Genomic DNA, 25,851 nt, shown 5'->3' on the forward strand with positions numbered 1-25,851 from the left:
GCATAAGATCACTAATAACCAAACAACACAGTCAATACTAGACTGTCTTGAAATCTCTGCCAACTTCACTGATTCAAAACTCTTCAAATTAGCCTCAGATGGATTTTTTTGGGACAAAGGCAGAAAGCAGACATATTTTTTTGCCAAAATATCATAAGGATCTAGGACATTTACTAATATCCTTCTCTTCTGAAACCTCTTGAGCCAGGCTGTTATAATCTACATTGCTCTGAACATCACTGTCTTCCACACTCCAACTATTATGGTCCATTAAGTTCCCCTTAATACATTCCTCTACTTTCCTAATCCAAAGCCCCAAAGTACCATTCTGCCAATAAGCAGCATAATCAGGCTGTCACAGAAATACCCCAGTCCCTGGTACCAAATCCTGTCTTAGTCCATGTTCTATTGCTATGAAGAGACACTATGATCACAGCAACTCTTATAGAGGAAAGCCTTTAATTGGGGTTGCTTACAGGTTCATAGGTTTAGTCTGTTGTTATCATGGCAGGGAATATGGAGGCATGCAGGCAGGCATGGTGCTGGAGAAGTAGCTGAGAGTTCTACATTTTGATCCACAGGCAGCAGGAAGAGCTAGAACCTCTGGGCCTGGCTTGGGTTTTTAAAACCTCAGAGCCCACTGCCAATGACACACCTCTAACAAAGCCACACCTACTTCAACAAGGCCACACCTCCTAACCACTCCCATATAATGCCACACATTAATGACTTGGCACTCAAACATATGAGCCTATAGGGACATTATTATTCAAACCACCACAGGGAGGTGATCTACCTTTTAAGAACTGGAGGAAGTTTATCACTGGGAGCAGGCTCTGAGAGTATGTAGTCTTACCTTAATACTTTTCATACTTTCTGCTTTCTGTAGGTAGATGGAAATGTGATCAGCAAGCTTTCATGCCTTATCCACCATTATGGACAATCCCTCTAGAACCTTAAGCCAAAATAAACTCTTTCTGCTCTAATTTGCTCTTTGTCATGGTATGAAAAGTAATACCAATTCCAGAGAAATGCTGCTTTCACAGTTATACATGCTTCTAGCTGAGAATTAATTATGAAAAAAATGCCTCTTTACCTATCATGGTACTATCAACAGACATAGTCAACACAAAATCACATTACTCCAGTCACTTCACAAATACTTCATATGTTGTTCAGTCCAGATTCAATTTCAACCTGTCCCTCAACTTCCATAATGGAACAGGTTTGCAGCAAAGTTCTCAGAGAGTCTGAAAATGTTCAGGACAGGCTTCTCCCAAGCACTTCACAGTCAGCTAAGGCAGGCACTAAGTATTAATATGGTCTTTTATAAACTTTCATAGGTCAATAAGACCATGTCAAGCTTTGCCAGAATCAACTTCTTGATTATTTGATCAGCATAACTTCTACTTTAAGCTTCCTGTATCTAATTCATTTTTTCAGAAATTTTCCCATACATCCTTTTGTCAGCAAATGTTCTTCAAATCTGATGAGTAGTTTATAACCTAATTAGCATTTTAAATGATAGACAAGTACTTAATAAAATTCTTCATGGCCCAACTTTATTCTCTTCAGGTTCTCTCTTCCTACAGTCAAAGGCCATGAATATACCACAGCAAACAAGTACAGAAAGAGGGTAAAACCTCAAGTCTGCAGGAGCAACATGGATGTCAACCCCCATGTCTTCTGAATAACACCCATTTATTTATTTAGCACATGTAGAAACCTCTGATCCTGAACTTCCAATATGCACAGATGAAGTAACCACTCTAAATTACTGTTTCTGGAAAGAAGCAGACTGTGATTGCCTCCATCAGAGAAACTTTTGAGCAAGAAGTGTTTATGTTGCCCTACTGATATAAATTGTGTTTTCTCTCATTTCATACATGTCAAGTTATAAGACCCATACTTTATCAGGTAATTAAAGGTTTTCAGTTTTATCCATCTTGCAAGGAACCCGTGTTTCACTGGTTTCTGACCTTAATGTTACTATTTCCTTTCATTTCTTAAGGCATAATTAATTATTCTTTCTTTAGTGCTTTACAATAGAAGCTAGGGACATCAATTTTAAACCACCATTTCCCAATACAAGTATTTAGAATCATAAATTCTCTAAATTTCCCCTTTGCAGCCCTCTTCTACTTTATGTTTTTGTTTATCATTCAGTATGAAGTACTTTCCTTCCATTTTTGTGTCCCACCCCACCCCCCACAATTGGCCAAAACACAGAGAACTGACCATGGATGCCCATCCCAGCTGGTACATCTATAACATGACACCTGCACTTCAGACTCAGAGAAAGTAAGGGGAAGGAAGGGAAGAAACAAGCAAATTCACCCTGAAAAACCAGCAGAGGAACTACAGAAAAGCAGTGTAAAACAACTGACCAGCAGCAGATCACTCATCAAATGCAAAAGCAGGCCAGAAGCAGTGGCACAGAACAGAGCAATGAAAGAAATTAGCTGTCAATCACAAATTTAAATCCAGCAAAAAAAAAATGTACTCTAATAATGCAGAGGAAAATTGGGACCTCATCAGATGAATGGGTATAAGGGTACTAGCTTTCATCCAACTTAGCTTCCAAGAATGACTTTAAAAACAAAAGGACAACAACAACAAACTTTACAAAAGAGAAACAAAATGAAGAAAGAGTAAAACTCTTAATAATTATCTTCCTTCTCAACCTGTGATGTTAGATATTATGGTAGAAGCAAACATTATGAAATTTTGAAGGTCATGCTGAAAGTGTGTGCAGGAATTACTCAGGACAATTACATTTAAAATCAGGATGAGTAAAAAGCCTAAGTGGAAAAAAGGCTTCTGTCCCTCAGCCCAAGAAAAAAGTGTCCACATCAGTAGACTGTGATAAGTGAGTTGTGTATATGTAAACACTGAGAACTACTAAAACACTCTATAAAAGATATACTCAAATGTTATTCTAAAATTCAAGGAGGGATTGTAAAATCTGTTCAAGTATCATGTGGTGCCTTCGGGACAGAAAATGGGCAAAAGAAAAATAAGCAAATAAACCACCAACAACTACAAAATATACCAGACAAAGTAAAAGGCTACAGACACAAGGCTAAGGTAAAAATAAGAAGATTAGATTTAAATAGCCTAGATAACCAAATACTGAAAGGTTAGGGCAGACTGGGTTAGAACACAATATTAGTGTTTATCCAAGCATGAACACGTACACCTCTAATATCAGCAATTTTAGCCAGGTGACAGAAGGGCCACAAGTCCTGGGCCATGCTATATTACATGACAAGAAGCTTTCTTGAAGAACAATTAAAATTGTCAAAATTCATGATTGGAAAATAAACACTATATATGTGAAAACCAATTCCATGAATCACATGAAGCTGTTATTAAGAGTTTGAGGGAAAAGGCAGTGTGCAAGCATTCAGCACAAAGAGGGGAAACCACGTTTGTATCAGGCAATGCAGGCTTGAGGACAAAGCACGAGTTAGCAGTAAAGAATGGCATCACATAATGGTAAAAGGTTTGCTTGAGCTGAAAGACGTCATAACCCTAATGTGCACAGACCTAATGAGAGCTTCTTCGGGTGCAGGAAGCAAGAGTTGACACAGCATCAAATAAAAATGAGGCAAATGCACAAATTATGATATTTTAACACCCAATCCTTAGCAAATGAAGACCTTAACATAAGAACATACACTCTTTCTCTGTCTCTGTCTCTCTGTGTGTGTGTGTGTGTGTGTGTGTGTGTGAGAGAGAGAGAGAGAGAGAGAGAGAGAGAGAGAGAGAGAGAGAGAGAGAGAGAGAGAGGAGGGGGGAGAGAATTGTCATTGGCAACCCATTCTTAATGGATGTTTAAAGGAAATTACTTAAAAACAAAAAATATGAAACCATATAACACAGAGAAAAATAGGAAAATATACATGAATTTCAAGTGAAGAGGGAGCATTTAACCAATATAAATGACAAACTGAGTCACTGAGGGAAAAGATTATTGACATTTTAAATTCCCACTTTAAGAAAGTGAAAAAAAAAAAAAAAACAAATCAATCCAGCAACACCTAAAATTATACGAAAGGATTAAACAGGTTTTGTTTCAGGCATGTGGTGTTTGTTTAGTATTTGAAAATTCATCAGTGTAGTCAACCACATTGACAGGCTAAAGAGAAGTCATGAGAAGCCTCTAACAAACCCAGCAACCATTCATAATGAAAAATGGATACACAGTGATCAACACCAGATCTTTATTGTTTATGTCTAGGTAGACTTTACACTGTTATCTCATTTTCAGCATTAGGAAATGGATACATTTTTAAACTGATAAAATGCAGTAATCATCTTTGAAGCAGGAGTGGGGTTATTTTGATATTTAGACAGTTGAATACTAGTTTGGAATTTTTTGATGTTCATTAAACAAAAACACTGTATTCATAAAATGTATTTTAAATTTGTTAATGTTATTCAGGTATAAAAAGAAGATAGATTTCCTTCATTTAGATAAAGAATGCCTACAAGAGTACTTACAGCTAGCATTGCACTCCATGATGAAATATTGAATTGCTTACTTCTGAGATGAGGAACAAGAGTGGTAAAAGTGTCTACTGATGCCATTCTATTTCCAAATTTTTGCAGGAATTCTAGCTACTACTAAAAGGAAAACAGAAAAATACAGATGAACAAATATTTATATATATATAATATATAATATATATATATATATATAAAACATATAACATAACATTATTGTCCACACAGAAAACCCAGCAGATTTAATCATATTAGCCATCCTTATTTACTATTCCCATTGGACAAGACTGGGAATCATCCAACCTGCTTGGAGATTAATAGGGACGCTATGTACATTGATGGTTGTATGTTACTCAATTGGATAAAATGTAAACTTTGAATTGCAGTATTGTGGATGAAAATGGATGACACTGTGCCAGATGAAATAAGCTAACAGAGAGACAAATATCCATAGAAGACACCAACATTGATCTCATCATATGGAGATAATGAGGCCTGTGGCTCTATCTACCCTGAACATGCTGATCTCATCAGATCTCTGAAATGTTCATTATAGGATAGTGGTTACTTAATACTGGAAGAGTAGGTAAGATGAGGAAAAGAAAGACAATAGATAATACCGACCAAAATATGGTCAAATAAGGATTGTTTTTCTAGCTAGTGTAATATGGTTACTATAATTGATATTAGTTTATGATATATTTTAAACAAACTAGCAAATACTTAGAAGAATGTGAATAAAAAGAAACTTTAAGATTTTGGTAGGAATGTAAATCAGTAAAGCCATGATGGAGAACATGATAGAGATGACACACACAAAAAACAACAACAACAACAACAAAAAAAAACAAGATAGAATTACTGTGATTTCCAGCTACCTCACTTCTGGGTATGTTATAGGCAGACTAGACTCCTGTCAAGATATGGACTGATTATAAGTGTCATATTTTGTGTTCGCTGAAAGTCTTCTAATCCATGAAAAAATGATATTCTATCATTTCAGTAAAATGAATGGAACTAGAAGGCAACATGAAAAAACACTGCACCACAAAGACTGACCTCTGAACATGAAGCAGTAGTCACTAGTCTTAGAAATGACAGAGGGAAGGGCTAAGAAATCAAACTAGTTAGATAGACAGAAGTACCAAGTTCTAGTAATCTATAGCACAGTCAAGTGATGAGAGTTCACAATAACCTATCAAGCCTTGTGTGAGTAACTAGGAGAAAGGCTCGTCTCTAAATGCAGAGTAAAGATATATAAACTTTAGCATCCTGATTTGAAATGCACACATTGTACGCATTCATTGAAACATTACACTCCAGTTCATAAATATATATAATTATGTTAATTAAATTATTAAGAGACAGAGATGCTAATTACTCCAATTCAATCTTTACCCACTGCATACATGTAGCAAATTATCATGACGTATCCCATAAATACATATGATTAAAATATCAATCAACAAAAACACAGAGAAGCACTATCTATGCAAGATATATGCTTCAACCTCTGTGCCCCTAAGTTTTCAGATTTTCTCATGACCTTCATCACTTTAATATTTATAAAAGCCTTTATCCCACACATTTTGAGATGCATTGTGTGTTAACCTGGGAGATGTTTTAAGGAATTTATTCATAATAGTTAGTATTTGTTCATGTGTATGAGGTCACAACAGAATTCATAATTAATCCCTTCAACTGTCCTTTTCTATGTCTCATTTTCAACCCAAACATTGAACTTGATTGTTTTCTGTAAAGATACTGTGGGAAAAAAAATACCTCCAAAGTATTTGTGTGGAACATTCTTGCCAAATAACTAGAACAGCCCAAGGGGTTTCCTTCCCAGAAACCAACTGTAAATTACATAGCATGCATGTATAATCTAACCCCCTGGGGCTCCTCCACCATACCGAGGCTGGCAAGAGCAATTGGCCCTTATCCTCAGGTATCAGAGCCTCTCCCCATGGCCCTGCACTTTGCTCTCAAGCCCTATTCAAGTCATAGATTTTCTGTCCCTTCCCACCCTTCTCAAATCCCCATGATAAAAGCAACAGGATACTAAACACAAACAAAATATATCTAATTACTTTTCTACTTTTCAGACATACAGTTCATAGTCATTTCATCTTTTAATTTGGAATGCAATTTCTGTACATGACATAAATACTTATAATATTAAATTATAAATAGATCACTGGAAACTAAGTGAACCTGTAATAATGTTTCCATTCTTGGAAAACTTGTCTTTTAAAAGTGTTTTTCTTTACATAGATATGAAAACTAGCCTTGAATACAGCTGGTTATTATATATCCAGACTCATATAGAAAGCTTGAATAACTTGAAATGTTGTATTTAAGAGGGAAACATCAAAGGAAATAGATGGGGAAATAAAACTGTACAACTCCATGTTTGCGAGCAGCCATTCCTTTCTGAACTGATGCATACCATGGGCCCAGTTCTGCCCTGGGCAGTGTGCACACTGCTCTGACTGGTGATGTTCAACCAACAACATCTGTTAGCCCTTTGGGCACAAAAACAACTACCCACAAAAAGGGGAAAATCACCCAAGTCTTATTATACTTGGCTTTTAGGCGAAGACGCTAGGAATGACAATTCCATTAGGTGAACGGGTTTAAGCAGCACCATCATCGAATGGGAACCATTATAAATTTGACAGAATCACCACGGTGGCATTTTCAAGGCTAGACATTGTTTAATAAAAAAAACTAAGTAGACACAGAAAAACACTATTTTTATTGCAAATTTCAGTTTTAGTGCTGTATGGAATCAACATAGAGCATGATATTTATATATATTTCTTTTTTATATATATTGTATATTTTATAGCTATCATTGAGGACTAGCCATTTTCTTGCAGAAATAAATAGGTACGTTCATCTTCAAATATCAGTTTCTAAGTTTAAATGTTAATTTATTCATGGCTTTCTGTATGTCTTGATTAGAAGTGTCCCTGTAGAAATTATTTCATTGGTCTTATGCTTTTGCTGTAAAATATTATCCTGATGACATTCAGACTTAACCAAGGTAAACACTACAGCATGCCACGTGCTGTTCTCTTATGCACGTAAGCTAAATAAGACAATTTTGGGCTTGTACATGGTATATTCTATGTGTTTTATAATTTTAATAGTGACACTACAGTATAATAAAAATTACTAAGTAGGATTTAGACCCCATTAATTAAAAAAATCATGAGCTATATATCAAATGAGACACCCCTACCCCACCAAAAAGTTCTTTACTGCTGTAAGTCTCCAAGCTAGTTTTTCTTAGCCCTTCTTGCTTGACATGATGTACGTACTTCTAAGTAACGCAGTATCTCTCCCAGATACCTTACACCGTTTTGAGTTTCCATGTTCCACTCCCCTCCTCCTCCTGCATAGAATTTCCAGTTTCCCTCTTGTACCCCAACCAAATGCCTATTTGTCTTTAAGGATTAACTGATATGACACTGTCTTTAAGCACCTTTCTCAACACATCTGATTAAAAGTTGGTATTTCCCTGCATTGGGCTCTCTCTGGTTGCTTTATTTTCTTACATACTTCTAAGTTCATCAAGATGGGAAGAAATTATACACAGACCCCATTTCAGCCCAGTGAAGACATAATGGAGTATGAGCATGGGAAACGTTAGTTTCCTGTTAATGCTAATGATATCTAAAGGTGGAATTATGGTTGTGAACTGAAGCTCAGCTCATGCTATAGATCAAAAACATCTTTATTTTCTTGTGCCTTTTTGGGCAAATTAGACTTTATGCAACTGTACGCACCAGAGTACTAGGATTCATGAACTCTCTGTTCTTTCCATCAACAAAGGTTCTAGCTTTAGTAACTAATGTGTCCTCAGCATATGTGTCATTGACACATAATACTGTTTCAGCTGGGCTCCAGTAGCCTGCCTTCATCCTTGTCTTCAGGATGCTTGTTTTCCCTCTATTTAGTCAAGTGGTACTTATCAAAATGTAACCCGCCCATGCCATGTATTTCTCCCTTCTTCTCCTTACTCCTTGCAGTGGGTACCTGTTCCACCTATGACCTTGAGGTACCAGACCATAGGGCATGGCCTCGGGGCTAGCTTAAGCTGAGTGGCACATATGCCTCACTCTCTTCTCTCCCTCATTGGCTTGGATAGTGCGGACTGCCTCAGGTGGCCAGAGCAGTGTGGGAGAGGACATCAGGACTATCCTGACTCTGCCTTATCCTATTTAGTGAGTTGTTCTCCCCAATATAATTTCTAAGTAAATAGTTCCTTTATCAGTATTTATGATTTATCTGCTATAACGCCTCGTTCCTGTCCCTTTCCCAGCATATCCACAGGTTCTCATCTAAGAAATTGCAGAATGCCTGGTGATATTTAATGCACAGCCTCTTCTGACCACTCCTCAGTCCACATCATGCTTTATAGTCTGCTCACAGCAATTGAGCTGCTGGCCTTTGCATCTTCCACATTCAACACACGCCCTGTCAAAAGGTTATTGACACTGCATGTGGTATACGTGAAACGTTTGCCCCTCTGCTAGCCTGGCTGAAGGCATCATGTTACACACATGTGACTTTTGGAAATGCAGATGCTCCAATTACAGTAGAGTTAGCAATCCAGAATCCAGGTATAAGATGGAAACAATGTGAATTGAAAATGCAGTTAGTATGCCTTAGTCTTCCAATCATGATGACTGAGCTACACAGGATATTGACATTGGAGAGTATGGGTGGGTTATCCTTAGGATTGTATGACTAACTGGAAACTGAAGATCACTATAACTGCCCAGCATCCCAACAGGATGTGCATCATATATTGCTGTACATCCCAGGAAAAGATCAAAACTCAAAATGTGAACTATATTACTTTCATGCCATCATAAAGCTGAAGCATGCACTGGCTGATTGGAGGTATCAAGTAAGATTAAGGTAGAACATAGTTCAGTAAGTCTTGTATTATTTCCTTTACTTTCTGAAAGGTGTGTGTGTGTGTGTGTGTGTGTGTGTGTGTGTGTGTGTGTGTGCATGTGTCATAAGGCCAGTGTGGATTTTAGATGACTATTTACATGAGTCAGTTCTCTCCTTTCATCATGTGAGTTTTGGGGATATAACTTGGGCTGGCAGGCTTGGTAGCAAATACCTTTACACACTGAGCCTTCTCTTCAGCCATGACTTGTGCATAGAACTATTTAGTACAATTTACATAGAATAATCCTGTTATACATTTAAACCACTTATAGGAATGAGAGATCCAGCTTCAAAATATATCGACTCTTTCTATGAATGTATACATATGTAAAACATAACACATACATGCACTGTAAATATGTTAAGAACATTTACAAACATACCAAAACTATATTTCTGTTACAATTGAGTTTTTTCAGTTCTGGTGGGATTTTACTTTTGTTGGTCATAGAACTTTGAAAATGACCCTTTAGATTTTTATGATGACTTAGTTTTATGGCAATTAGTTTATTAAAATACTTGAACTTACATGCATGTCTGTGTGTCTGTGTGTTGGTAGGGTGCCCTGTGAGGTCATAGAAGGCATAAGATCACCGGAGCTAGACGAGTTACATTCTGTTGTGCACTGCCCATTGTGAGTGCTGGCTATCAAATTCTGGTCTCTGCAAGAGCAAGAAGCTATTTTAACCACTGAGCCAACTTTACAGCCCTTGCGGCAATTTATGAATTTTAATTGAAGGTTAGGTAAATTTAATACTATATATAGGCAGGCAGCATTAACTCTTAAAGGCTCCCATTTTCTCACCTCCACCATGGCAATAGTTAATGCAGTGCAGCTACAATCTGCATCTGCAATGTGAGCATGTAAGATGCTTAATGTTACATACATGAACCAGACTTGACAATAGCAGCTATTCTAATTTTTAGCCGATTGTTTCAAAAAACTTCATAAATTCTTTGTCTTGACTTTGCTCTGAAAACCCCCAAACATTCAACTAGCTTAGGTGATGGCTAAATAGATACGGCTCTGCCTGAAGAAATGATGTGTAATACATGCTTACGTCACTAGACATGAAATTACAGGTGCAACCAATGAGAACTAGCAAAGGAGCAATGTGGTTGGGAGACCATGGAACGAGGCTGAGGGTCAAGGTAGAGCTCCCATGAACGTACCTAGACAGCATTCTAACCTGACAAAGCTTCCATGGCATCTCTGCTCCATGTCCCTCCCCGACAGGGGCGTTTAAACAGCCATATTTACTGTGCATATGTACAGGTACTCAAGACCTGTATAAATGAGGTACACTCATTTATCTAACAAATTGTTCCTTAAACTGCATGTCTGTTTCCAGAATTCTTAATAGTTTTCCTTTTTCAAACTGAAGAAATAAATCAAAACAACATACTTTACCAACAACCAGGACTCTATAATTCTTCTCTTCCTCCTCCTCCTTCTATTGATTGTTCAAGCTTATTTACCAATACTTTCTCCACTCACTGTATCAAGCTGCCTTCTTCATCCTGCTTTGGCTCGGCTCCTCTGTGGTTCTGTTGGTGAGTGTAGATGGGAGCCTTCCAGATGCCACAGAGCATGTTACCATCCCCAGGGCTAAGATCATCCTTGAGACCCCTTATCCTGGCACTTTGTCAGGTGCAGCTCATGTTTTCCTGTAATTCAGCATAGTTTCTAGAGAGACCCTACTGGTGATTCCTTGAGGCCATAGGTTCCTTGAAGTGTGGGAAATGATTACCAGCAAATACAACTTTCACAGGAGACTCAATAGTTTTACTTTCAAGTGACAGATATCTAAACACATGCTTCCAAATAGTTTGGCCTGCCAACCCACAACAAAATATTCAATAGAATTCCTTTATATTTCCAAAATTTTAAAGACCTAACTCTTAGTAGTTATAAGATATTCTGATCTAATATGAATATTAAACCCTTAAAAACCTACTAAGATTATCCCTATTTGCTTAATAAACACACGAATTGATTTTTCAAGTTTCAGTATAAGAAGCATGACAAATAAATTCCCTTATTACACAATCGGAAATGGCCAAAATGTTCAATCCCAAAGCAAAACTTAAATCACCATCATGTAAGATTGAAGTCCCCAAATGAATATTAATTTACAAACTTCCCTTTTTCTGATAGCTCTTATCTCAAAATGCTGGCTTTCAAATAAATGCTGGTATAGCTATCACTAAAACAATTTTGGATATTTTTGTGTTTAGGATATTAGATCTCTTCTGTGCACATGCCTGGCATTTCCTGGTGTCTTTGTTGCCCAGGGATTTAATCATTTAAAGCCATTTAAAAATGTTTTATAGAAGTTAACATTCTGACTTTAAATGGTTTTTTTTCACATTTTTGAATTTATTCATTGTGTGTGTGTGTGTGTGTGTGTGTGTGTGTGTGTGTGTGTGTGTTCCATGGAATGCATCTGATGGCCAGAAGGCAAGTTGCATGTGGTCAGAGGATAAGTCTGAGGGCATGGTGCTCTCCCTTCACTATGTGGGGCCCTGGGGATTGAACTGACATCATCCAGTTTGGTGACAGGTGCCATCTCCATTGCTCAATACTCTATTTTTGTCAACGACAAGTGGATACTAAGCAAACACGGATCATGGAACCAAGCACCCAGGAAAAGCCATGGAAAGGGAAAATGGAGAGGTTGTAGGTAAACACTGACACAGACACATACAGGCTCCCAAGGCTGTCTGAACGCACACGACCCGGCAGCTGCTGGGGGAGCTAATGTTTGAGATGTGCCTGTGTTTCTGAAAACACAGGCACGCTGCTGTGATGGGGGATCCATCCCGAGAAGGCTTTGAGAGAAAAGTTCACACCATTTCATTCCTTAAAGCTCACAGAAAGCAGCCCCATCCTGTCCCATGCTGTCCCATCCTTGTGGCCCAGTGTGGCAAGCTCACTGAAGAACATATCCTGGAAGACTGGAAGCAGCTGGTAGCTCAGGTGCAGGGAACTCCAAGACCCCAGGGGAGTGTGCTGTCCTGTTCTTTGGGTGAACTTTCTGGAGGAGCCTGGGATCCAGATACACAGAGGAGTTCAGTGCCAACTTGTCCTGGGGTTTGCTGAAACAGTCTGTCCCAGTGATTTCCTTTTGAGGGAACGTTTGGGTTCCTTAGGATACTGAGCAGGGAGGAGAGCTATTCCAGTCAGCTCTTATTCCAAGCTATTTCCACTGACTCACTGAAAAGCAGCACATACAAGAGAGGGACTGAGTATCCTCAGTCTTTGCTCTCTACAAGGGGTGCTTTGTCCGAGAAGATAACCAAGTTCAGGGAGCAGAGGGGAGTACCCATTTTTGCATGTGGAACCACCCTGGAAATAGCATTTAGTCCCTTTGATTTATTTTGGCACATGTATTTACACACACACACACACACACACACACACACACACAAATTTGTTGTTGACTGGTGTGTGTGTGTGTGTGTGTGACATTTTTTGTTTTTTTCTTTTTACTTTTTCTTTTTATTCTCTTGCAGATGGTACTTTGTTGACATCTTTATTTTTTATTTTTGAGATTATGACATAATTGCATCATTCCCAAAAAGGAACAGAAAGATAAGCATTACATTCTTTTTGTCATTGTAGAATACAGAAACAAACAAACCAAAAGATGAGAAGTCAGAAGGATTATTAGGAAAAAAGGGAGGCACGTCGAAAGATGGCTCTGGAGATAAATAAGAAAGATCGTTGTACAAGTCTGAGGGTCTTGAGTTCAAATCTCCGGCTGCTACCTAAAAAGTTAGGCATGGCTTTGTGCACCTGGACAAGTGCACTCTCGGGAGTGGAGGTGTGAGATTTCATAACACAAACTTGCTGGCTTTAGCCAGAGTCCAGGCTCAGCAAGAGATCCTGTCTCAGGGAACACGATGGAGAGAGTGATAGAACTGAAGTTCTAATCTCCTCCTCTGGCTTTCATGGATACCTGCACCCACCCACATGTGCACACATATCACACACACACACACACACACACACACACACACACACACACACACACACAAGGCCCATGGTTAAGAGGGGACAAGGATGATCAGGGCATATTGTATGCACACGTGGAAGTGTTACAATGAGACCTGGTGTTTTTGTGTAGTTTATGTATGGTAACAAGAGGACACATGAGTAATGAACGAGGAAATAAAGCTAATTACTTTTTAGGTTTTGTTGTTAATAAGTGAATAAAAATATAATTGACAGTGAAAGTGTAAGGCCCTCAGAGAAGCTCTGTGACTTCATCATGACCATTGCAACTTTGTAGAAGTTCACTGAGATGTATGGATTTGGGAACAGTCAAGTGCTTAAATCAGCTTCATTAATCTAGCTGTGTGATGTTTTCTTTTGTGAGTTAATTAGAGTAGAGTGATTTTATTTTAAAAAACGTAATAGCCAGGCACAGTGGCACATGTCTGTAATCTCAGGACTTAGGAAATAGAAGCAGGAGGGCTACAATTTGTAGGGAGTCTGGGCAACAGCTTAGTGTCCACCGAGGCAGAGCATCAATCAATGCCTGTCTCAAAAACTCAAGTACAATTTTTTAAGTCAGAAAGTAAAACAAAACAAAACAGACAAATAAAAACTAATAAATCAGAAAGGGTAAATTATCCCACAGTAGACAGTTTAGAATACCAGCAGCCTCATTTACTCCAGCATTGGAAATGGAGTAATGGCCCGGCAGTTAAAAGAATTTGATGCTCTTCCAGGAGCCAAGGTTCTGTTCCCAGCACCTACATGGTGGCTCACAACCCCTGTGACTCCAGTTCAAGGAGATCTGATACTCACTTCTGGCCTCCTCTGGCGCTAAAAACATGAAAGTGCACTTGGCTAAATGTGGGCAAGACATTCATACACACAAACTATAATAATTAAAAAAAACTTAAACCATCAGTATGTTAACCTTCAAAGAAGGGAGGATTTAAAAACAAAAATTCACCTAACCTAGGCAACAATTTTCCCTCTGATGTGCATAGAAATGACAATTCTGACTTCAGTGGTGGCCCCCAAGTCTCCACTCCCAGGATGGTAGTTCAGACACAGATGTCTCTTTGCAATTGGAACTTGCTTCTTCGAGCTTTCATGTGCTACATCTGCCCAAGCCCCACCCATTTTCACAGACCAGGCCAAACAAAGGTAACCAGAGAGACTGTCTTTATCATTGCAGACACCAAAATCTGCTGAAAGCAGACAGATGTTTGGCATCTAGAAGTTTCTACTTCCTTGCTTTAAAAATTAGAGCCCAATTTGGTTGTACCAATCAATTATTAGAATGGGCAACTTCTAGACACAAGATAGACAGTTCCCTATCTGTTAACTACTGAACCACTACGCAGTGAGAACTGCCAGGGTGAGCCCAAGCTATTATTACAGGGCCTGATGTTGGGTGTGATCCATCCTCTGCACATATCCCTGTGCATAGGGTACAAGGGAGCCCTGATCCCCATCAACCACATTCACTGAGCTAATGTCTTAAGCAAAAACCAAAGTAGGTGTGGTGACTCTCTGAATGCCTCCAGAAAACCATTTAACCAATTGTGATATACATACATATATATATATGTGTATATGTATGTATGTATAAATATACACATGCATATACATACACATATAAAAATATACATTTTTTCTTTGGGGGCTGCTGCTTCACTGTTATGCAAATGTGCATACACTATGTTCTCAAATTATGAAGAATGATATCGTCAAAATAATTATGTAAACCAAATTAAGAATTCTCAAGACTTTCCTTAAGGAAATCTATTTACTACCTGATTCAGGGCAATATATAGGTATGTATATATATAAATGGATGTATAGATATGCAATTTATGCTTGCTTTCTTTATATATAGGCATATATAACTATATATATATATGTGTGTGTGTGTGTGTGTGTGTGTGTGTGTTTAAGGGTATACACATATGTTTGCATATACATCTGCATGCATGTGTGTTTGAAATCAAAGATAATTTTTATAAAATGAACAAGGCTACAAGTATCCTCTAATGTGATAAGGAATTATGCTGACCCCTGGGTTAGTGCTCAGAGGGGAGCACCTCCTGGCGAATGGCGCACACTCTAACTCTGGTTTGAAAAGCACAAGTGTGTTAGGTAGCACTGAGGCACCCAAAGCCCTGAAGAAACAAAAAGCTGCTCTGTCTCCATTCCAGACACTGTAAATGCCAGACATCTCCCAGCCACCTCAGCCTCTGACGGCCTCTGCGTGTCTTCCAAACTGTGGTTGACAAGTACAGTGATGATCTAACACCTTCCGAATGCCTCAAGTGCAAAGTTCACTAGTTCTAAGGTCACTGATTTAATGCAACAGCCAAGTTTCATTCACATCATCAGCCACTATCTGAGAAAGACAGCTGTAGAAACCAAGCGAGGATTTAAATGCCACCATAACTAGTGAGATCTGTGCTGGACTCCAAAGGAGTTAGCGTCTAAACATAAAATGTGGCAGCCAAATAAAACAGAAACTCCCTGGACATGTGATTAGTGCCCATGGCATCATTACTGTTCAGCTCTGGGGCTGAGATTTTTACAGCAGTATAAGGGGGAGACGCCACTAACACACCAGGAGATACAGCGTGAGGTCATTGAAATATCAGCCTTCCTTTGCTGTCATTTACATGTACCCGGAATTTAGATACCGCTTCGGCTTCTCTGGGTAGATGCCATTTAAAGGGGAGACAGGATGACAGAGCCCCGTGTTTAACCACATGTTAAATATTTTTTATTTTACTCACCTGCACACTGAGATGAATCCATTTCTTCATAAGAATTCTCCCTGGTGTCATTACTTTTATTGGAGGCTGCAAACCATTTACTGTGCGATAATAAAACATGGTCCCTTTCTCAGATATTGTAACTTTGAACACAATCTGCCCATCCACTGTCTTTTCCATCACACACCTAAGGAAGCAACCAGAAAAGACAAAAAAGGTCAGCATCCAACCAAAACGACAGGCAGGGTATTGCCGTGGTCATGTGGCCCCAACCCCGACTCAAAGTGTACTTTCAATAAGTGCCAGAACCTTGCTACACCCTAGAAAGCTTTATTCCAACAGAATTCATTTTATTTCAATAAAAATAAAATTCTTATTTACAATATATTCCCGAGAGCCTCAACACCCTTCATTAGAGATTCATGATGGAATGTGAAAGCATAGCATCCTACTGGAAAACTAACATTTAGGCTACTGGCTCATTAGTTCCCTGGCTATTCCTTTTATAGGAAGTGGTAGGACATACCCCATCCCACATGGGTATTGAGTTACCAGGGCAAATCTTTCTTCTTTTAATGTTAAGTGAATCTGGAATCCATGGAAGGCTCTACATTATTACCCCTGGAGTCAGACTTGCTCTATTTGATTCCTATGATGAAACAAAAAATGAACAACTACCGCCTCTTCTTTCTTCATCTTACACTGGCCAGAAGTCAAAAACTGTGTATAAGAGGACTGCTTGTCTTTTCCATGGCCAGCAGGCCAGCTCAGACACTGAGATCATAGAATGGTCTTGGACGGAAACCTTCTAAAATCAAGTAGCACCATGATGACATAGGACAGCTTTTAGGAAGTCTCTAGGGCTTAAGACAGACTTTACTTCAGAGAATGAATGGGCTTTGCTACCTAGCCCAAGCTGATTTTGATCTTGCAGTCTCTCTGTCCAAGTTTCCTCAGTGCTGAAGTAATGGGTGTATGCCACTGTTCTGGGTTGGAATTTTTTTTAAAAGGTTACTTCTCTCATAATCTCCTGGTACGAATTTTGGAGTCTGAGACTCTTTCCTTGCCTGAATGCCATCTATTCAGGCCAGGCATCTCCTTGGGCACCACTGATCACGAAACCTTCTTCTTAGCTCAACAATGTGTAAACAGCCCTTCCTGTACACTAAACATGCTTTGCTATTCTGGTAGGAACAAGTATCTATCCATTGGGGCATCAGTGTTCTGAGGATGTGGAGATGTAAAGAATACTACAGACTCCTTCCCTCAAAACTGATCAATTCAGTCAGGAGAATCCCAGAGGCAAAGGCAAAATTGGGCCACCCAAGAATTGCTGCTAAAGATATTTCAAAATTATCCTTACAAGGGACATTTAAAAACCTCACTTCACCCTCATCTATTTTGTCCTGAGTTAGAAAATAGAGTAAGATTGGATAGAGCAAGGGTTCCTCTTTTATTGACACTAATTTAGTATCTTTTTGCCTGTGTTCGGTAAGATATGAAGTAAAGCATCTTCTTAATTTTGGCAAATAATTTTAGATAAAAGCTAGCTTTTTAAATACATACATACATACATACATACATACATACATACATACATGCATACATATGTAGTGCTCCAGGCTATTTTTAACCCTTCAGTAGTTGAATATTTGTGATTTACTGACAAAGAAAATACTACCTGTATCCCAAGACTATGGGCCTTAGTCTAAGAGTTTTCCTTTGTTCATTTGTCTTGAGTGTAAATCTACAAGTGAGAATTCAATCATTACACAGGAATGTATTTACCAAATGCAGACTTATTTCCCCAAGCTTGCTGAAAATGCTTTTCTTAATATGTTATTGATTATCTCCCTTGCTATTTTGTTTGCTTGTAAACACTCTAGCTTTGGGAGATAATAAATGTGAGAGGAAGGCAGGGAGTAAAATATTTAGGAACTGGATTTATTCTGCTCCTGAATACACAATAATTGGATAATCCATGTTTTGTTTGTTTTACTTATCTAATGCAAACACCCAAAATTCCCCCAATTCCCATAGGTATTTTAGCATCAAGAATGAAAATGACCTTGATACAAGCAATGGACCCTCCAAACTATAAACCTCATGCTGTCACCTCCGTGAACGTCCCTGTATCTACCTTATCTGTACAAAAACCATGCCAATAGAAGAGACATTCGGTCCAGAGATGTCTCTGCAAGCTAGAGAAAAATGTTTTAAAATATGGATGCTGGTGACATAGCAAATAGCTTTGAATTTCCGACAGTAAAACAGCAAAGTCTTTTTCAGGGAAATGGTAGAAACAAGGAAAATGGCCTGGGACTATTTTCACTCCAACTTTTAAATAAAAGTAAAAGGCATGGACTTTCACTTGGCAGATGGAATGTAAACATCTCAGATATCTAAGTCACATTTTTTTGCAAGATGGCAAGATTTTCCTGGTTGTTTTCTAAGTTTTGAGATACTTGCCCAACACAGCCGCACCAAGCAAACATAACAAGGGTGGGTGGGTTCCCAACACTGTACTAGGAGACAAAAGATGAAGTAAGAGTAACTAGAACACACTTTATGCATGGGAGAAAATGCCAAAGAATGAATTTAATATTAAAAAATAAGGATTAGTAGGAGTTGTAAAGATGACTCAGAAGTTAAGAGCACTTGCTGCTCTTGCAGAAGACCTGGGTTCGGTTCCTAGAACCCATGACAGGAAGCTGCTAACCACCTGCAATGGCAGCTCTAGGGTCCCAATGCCTTCTCTGGCCTCTACAGGTGCTTGGACTGGACTTACATGCACATACATATAAATACATATATACTAATATTTTAAAAGTAAATTAAATGAAGATCAGCTGAAAATGTTGCTCATTAATTTTCTGGCCTGTTTTTGTATTATTTAGGGGACTTGTGTCAAATATCATTGTGAGAAAAGATTACAGAAGGAAAAGCTTGTGATCACACAGACTAAAGTTGGTGGTAGGGAAGCTCATTCCTAACTCATGTGGAGGGCATCCTTAGTGGATCCAACAACAGGGAAGCTTTTGAGAACTTTTCATGTTTACCTATAGAAGGTGGTAGCCGTTCCAGCTTTGACCTGGAAATACCACCCCCTTTGAGGCTTCGGTAACTGTCACACCTACAAGGCAGAGCCGAGAGAGGATGCCTGAAGACCCAAGATCTAGATGGGTGAGCTCTCTTGATTCCTGGATCCTGGACGCTGGATGTAGACTGAGCAGAGTTCTCCAGAGAACACCACTGGACTGCATGACTCCTTTCCCAGACCTTGTAACCTATCCTTTCACTTGTAAGTTACCCCACAAAATAAACCTCCCTTTTAACTATATGGAGTTGCCTTAATATTTAAACCAAATTTACCTACTTTCTAACAAACTTGAAGGTGAGAACAGCACACAGTGAAGACCAAAGGCTGTACTGTTTGAGAGGTAGAATGCTATTCATATGTCCCACTCCGTTATTGAAGGTATTCCATTAATCACACAAACATTTATTGAGAAAGTATAAGATAAGCAAGACAGTCCTAAGCCTCCAAAAAGCTACTTTCATAGTAAAAAAAAATTATTTTATAGTAGGAACACTTTGTAAGAACAAAGCATAAGGAACACTCGAGCAAGACTTCAAACATAATTATTTCTATTACTAGCACCTGTGCCTACAAATGCACTCTGAACTTCCTCTAGATTCCAAAGGCTAGGACCGAAAAGATCAGCTAGTGTATGAGAAATAAATGAATGAATAATTACTCAAATATAATTGATATTTATCAATGTGTAACTAAATTGTATATTATATCATATATAACTATTATATGTAATGGATATTGTGTATATGATTGATATATGTTCACATATATTGCCCTCCAATACAAACATTTCCCCCCTTTCATTTTCATGGTCAACTCTATTCATAACAGATGGAAAAAGAACATTCAGATTGTGAAGCTGGAAGAGGAGAGACTAACACAGCGGTTGGTCTTCAACTGGAGGGACCCTGCAGTTGCACATCTCTATTGTTAGCTCGATTTCTAGGCGAGACCTCAGATTACAATAATCTTCAAATCGGGTTTTACAGGGACCTAGACCAACTGAAAACCCACAACCCTGATGGTGCTACTCACATTGCGCCTTCTCCCTCAGGCTTCAACCAGACTGCTAAGGTAAATTCTGCTGCCAGCCTCAGATCTTGTCGAGAAGAACAGTTCTTGTGACTTCTGAATACGAAGCTTGTGGAGTTGCTTCTGGAGTAGGGATGGAGATCAGTGTGGTCTGCTGGGAGGCAGCTCTGGAGGCCTTCTAGGAGGGCAGTGTAGGGAGGAGAAGCAGAGCGGTGGGGGCAGTCCTGGACACACAGCCTCTGGGTGCACCCCTGCACACTTTTAGCATCTTCTGCACTATGACAGAAAGTGCTGGGGCCTGAGAATCCACATGTGGCATGGGTTGGCACAATGGATATCTTCTTGAAAGTGCCCACATTCTCCAGCCTTGGGAAGAGGCCCTGTGAGGCAGCCAACGACACTGAGGCCAAATAGGCAAAGATCAGTGTTTCCATGGTCTGATGCAAGGAGCCCAGTGAGAGAGCCAGGTAATGCATGGCTACAAAAAAAATATTCGTCACCTGCTGAAGCATTCCGAAATTAATAACCAGGCCTGTTCTGCTCGCCAGGAACACTTCAGATGCTGGCCATCTCAATCCTGGGATTCTCCATCTCTGGGACACAGGGAGGGCAGAGAAAGGGTATCCTTAGGGAGGGCAGAGCCATGAGATGAAGCTGGTGTCTGGTGAACAAACACACAAGAAGTCAGGAGAAACCAGAGTTCATCCTAAGCACAAGGACTTCGAGCTTTCTACAAAAAAAATAGTGGTGCACTTCTCAAAGTCCATTCTGAACTACATAACTTAGAGTCAAAAACGAATTCTCCAGATAAAGATCTTGACATTATAGGACAAATAACACTCATCAATGTACAACGCAATCAGTCTATGAATTTATATATGATGATGAATTGTAGGCTTATAGCTAGTTTACACTGCTACTGGACCCCAGGGAATTGGCACTACCTGCTCTAATTAATGCGGTAAAGCATCCTAGAGCTCTTCTTACGAACACCATATGTTGTGACCAGAGCTAACTTGCATATGCCCAAAGTGAAGCTAGCTAAGCACCCTGGGCCTTTCCCCTCATCCCAGCCTGTGCAGCCACTTTAAGCTCACAGTAAAGCTGATTAGAAACCCAATACCATCTGCTTGCCCTGTGCCTTAATATTTATCAAGCATTTGTGTTAATGTTTCCACATATGACTCTGTATTTGGAGGTTAAATATGGATTCCTAATACAGTGTAAGTAATTGTATTGATAAATAAGCCGAGTTACCATTTCTTTATTGCATTTCAACTGGTCCTCTCAGTGTGAGAAATAGCTCCTCGACAGGACCTCTGTCCCATGTTGCCTGGCAACCCTTGCTGTAACCCCCTCCTCATGACTTCTGGAAAATAGTCCCAAGCAACAGGAAGGCCATGAGGAAGACTTGGCACTCAGGTAAAATATTCCCCACAGCTCAAAAGGTTACCTGTAACTCAGTGCTGATGGCTTGGTGGCCCCTCTGGAACTGAGCTGTCCCAGCTCTCAGCTGGTACCTTAGTCAGTGGGGGGGAGGAAAGTCGGGCTATGCATGCTTAATTTTTAAAGCAGCAGTACACCTTATCCTGCGATCACCTGCCAGACCCCTTCTGTTCTTGCTTTTATGAACCTCACTCCATGTCATGCTTTAATCAAAAGGACCTGACACTCTAAGACAGAAACTGTATGGGTAATTCTGAATGCTCTCTCTTTGGGAGGAAGGATCCAGAATGAGGCTCCAGACTTGAGTTGATACCCTTAAAAGCAGGCCAACTGATGGAAGGTTCTCGACTTATTTGTTGACCTTTGTCACCTCAGGACATCCTGTTCTAAATATACTTAATTCCTTTAGGCGAGAGGCATGTTGTGTTTCTAAACACTGGGTTTGTAAAACACAGATTCTAAATGAACCAGAGAAGGAATGCAGCTACTGAATTTTAGTTAACTAATTGCCAACTGATACACAGGTGTTTGTATGCACATGTCAGCAGCCATTTCTGTATACTTCTTACTACATTCAAAGCTGTCTTTTCTGTTCTCTGGATTATACTATCCTCTATTAAGAAATATTCTAATAATTCAACAGTCTTTGCAACCCAAGAGTCGCATCTTAAAAAAATGTAAGATGGTCTGGAAAGTAAAGAGTCAGCTCTAACTTGGTTCCCTATAAAATTTTATTGTTATAGAAATCTTTAGAAACAGGAGATGTTTTTAAGGTGTTCTCCTTAAAAGTCAATGAGAGAAAAACACAAATTATCTTCTTCCCAGCTGCCTTTCATTTTTCTCTCACAAGAACACTTTAGCATTACACTGCTTGACCTTTGGTCAAAACGCCCCACTCTTGGCTTACTGATTGCTTTATTTAGATGGAAAATTTTAAATTAAGAGCAAGTGCTAGTGTAAAGACAGCTAATTTACAAGACTTATGCAAGTTTTGGAAAATAAGTCTTAAAAATAACCCGGGACACACACAGTGCAATAAACACACATATTACTGATATCTGCATTAGAGCACGCAATCAGCTTGTTTCCAAACAGACTCTGTGGGTGAAGGCTCTTGTCCCAAAGCTGATGACCTGGTTTTGATCCTTAGAGAACAGATCATAAAAAGGAAAGAAGAGACTCCTCCTGGAAGTTGTTCTCTGACCTACACACACATACACAGTGGTATGCATAGGCACACACACAAATAAATATAAAAATGAATAAAACAGTAACACTAAATATAAAATTAGATAAGGTACATTCGTGATTAAGGAAGCTATTCCTACATTAGTCTCTGGCTTCCATACCCACCATGCAAGCCCAAGCAAGTATACCTACCTACATGCACATATACCATATGTGAGCATGCATGAGTGAGCGCACACACACACATGCACACTGATAGGGTATCAGCAGCAGCACTGTTCCACAGGGAGGTGCTCTGCCTGTCAATTGTAAAGGCAGACAATGTAGTGACATATTCATTGTCTCGGTTTTATAGTAATGTATAATCATTCCCGTGTTTTCTCCCAAGTGAATTACACACCAACAGTTTTACCTTCCTGTAAGTCCCTTAGAAATGCATATGTAGAAAAGGAGAAAGAAGACAGTTAAGGTGCAAGGGGAAGTTCTGGCAGATATGAGTAGCCTTGGACTGGCTTACTGTCTGTTTCTGGTTCATTCTGGTCTGAACCAATGTGACTGGACAAGCCAGCAGATACTGTGATGCCAGACAGACAGTTACTGGAGCCTACCCTTGGCTCATTCTAATAGAGGTAGAAAAATTCTCATTAATGTAATGTACATGTCCTTTCCTAGCCTCTGCCTGTGTCTTACCTACCAATCTTCTATTGGCCAGAACAGGCACATGGCCCGTGGGCATATTCAAAGGACTAGTAAAGGAACTCCTCAAGGTGGGGATGGCAAGTCACCTCTCAGAAAGCACACATAGCAGGAATGGGGAAAATGTGTGACCACTTATAGACTAGTTCACCATTGATTTTCTTGATGTAAAGACATCTCATGATGGCTCATAATTCCTTTGTGTTGACAAAGTAGTAAAACCTGTGGCTCAATTAGACAACTCTAAATTCCCCTACTATTCAGGAAAAGCTCATGACAGATAATATGAGTGGAAGGAGCTTAGATTTCAGGTGTCACAGGGTCAGCTCTTGCTCATGGCTAACATTAAGTGATATTCCTTTAGATTTGGTGTAAAGCATAGATTTATTATTAAAACTTAAATCATGTATAATAACATATTAATTACAAAACCAGGAGCATAAACTATAGATGCAGTGTGATTACACATAAGAAATTATTAATGAGTCTACAACAACTAATTTGAATTCTTAGGCAAGTTGAACAAATTGCTAACACCAAATCAAGCTGATCCAAGAAGAGACATAGCAACAAGGCAGATATGCATCAGCTGTAGAATTCATCAGTAAATTGAGTACTCCTACAATGCTGTAACCCAACTGTCCAAAACTGGACCACTGTGCCAATCAGCACCATGCATTCATGTCACAGACATGGTGCTGAGGGGATGAAGACCAGGAGCACCCCAGAGATGATGGATGTGCTCCATGATTGCATTTACATTAAGTTTAAACACATGCCAAATGAATCTATGAAGGTAGAAATTAGAAGGATTTTCTTTAAGGTAGAAAACCAACTGAGAAAGTGCTTAAGAAAGACAGCAAGAGAGAACAAAGATACATAGGAAAGTGAAGAGAGAAGAAGAAGAAAGCCCACAAGAGTGTTAAGAATATTCTGGGTTTCAGTTTGGGGACAACTGCACTGTACTTGCTTTTTGTTTTGTTTTGTTTTGTTTGTTTGTTTTTTTTTTTTGGTCTCCTGATTTATGTGTATGTCTCTCTTCTCTGTCTGTTTCTTTGTGTGTGTGTGTGTGTGTGTGTGTGTGTGTGTGTGTGTGTGTGTGGGTCCTTATAAAAGGAGTTGGAACACTTTAGTTCCATTTGCATGATTTTAAAATTGGAATTACACTTACACTCTGTGAGTTTGTTGTTGTCCTTACAGGAAAGTTTTTACCTACAAACTTTTTAATAAATAGAAAGATTTGTGTTCAACATTTTCTTTTTAAATTTAAACCACCTTTATATTGAGATGTGATATGTACAGTGCACAGTGTAGAAGTCTCAAGTGCATGGCTTGTTGAGTGTTTTCATGTCTGTGCACATATGTAGCTATTACGCAGCCTGTTGAAAAGCAAGCCTAAGGAACAGACATCTGAGCAGACATGGCTTATCATTTACAGATCAATATTTAGGAAGTTGGTACTTGGACAGCAGGATGGTTCAGTGGGGGAAGACACTTGCTGTCAGGCCTGAGGACCTGAGTTCAGCCCCTAGAACTTATGATAGAGGGGAATACCTGATGCCAGTGAGTTGTCCTCTGATAGCCACACTCACCCTGGAGCATGCTCTCCTACATACATACACAAAATAACTTGGTAAGTGTGACTTAAAATGTCGATGACCTGGTGCTGAAGCAACCCTCTCCCTGATCAAATTAAGACGGATACCCGTCATCCTGGTCTCTGAATGACAATGACATATTTCCATGGACAGCTGCACTGCACTGGAGGAACTGAGGCGACCTCATCCTCTGGACTTAGGAATTAGGGTCAGTATCATTGATGGGTAGACACTGATAACCTCATCTGCATCCATAAAAGTGTATTTCCCTCAGCCAGTTGTCAAGGTTGACCCCATAGAAGAGAATAACCTATGCACATGCTCTAGAATTTTTTTATTCTCATGATCATAACTAAGAAAAATAAATACAAGATGTTTGACTCATCGTAGGGTAGAATCTCTATAGCACTGTTAGTCCCAGCTGGTTGGCAAATATAAGAAAAAAAAAAAAACAAGAACAATCAGGCCACAGTCTTCTGGATGAGTTTTTGATATGGTTAGGGCTTATTATATCATGGAAAAGTTGAGAGGGGGAGGGGAACAAAAGGAGAGGGA

General features: G+C 39.2%; 1 protein-coding gene across 1 annotated transcript in view; it reads right to left on the minus strand.

The window, feature by feature from the left end:
• Ush2a (usherin) overlaps positions 1-20,844 on the minus strand; it is a 688,259-nt gene extending 667,415 nt beyond the window's left edge. The window contains 2 exon segments of the mRNA XM_028876752.2: positions 16,261-16,426; positions 20,372-20,844. Of these exon segments, the coding sequence (XP_028732585.1) occupies positions 16,261-16,426; positions 20,372-20,844 (639 nt within the window).
• Positions 20,845-25,851: the final 5,007 nt, after the last annotated feature.

This window comes from Peromyscus leucopus, chromosome 15 (genome assembly GCF_004664715.2).
Source record: "Peromyscus leucopus breed LL Stock chromosome 15, UCI_PerLeu_2.1, whole genome shotgun sequence".
NCBI lineage: Eukaryota > Metazoa > Chordata > Mammalia > Rodentia > Cricetidae > Peromyscus > Peromyscus leucopus.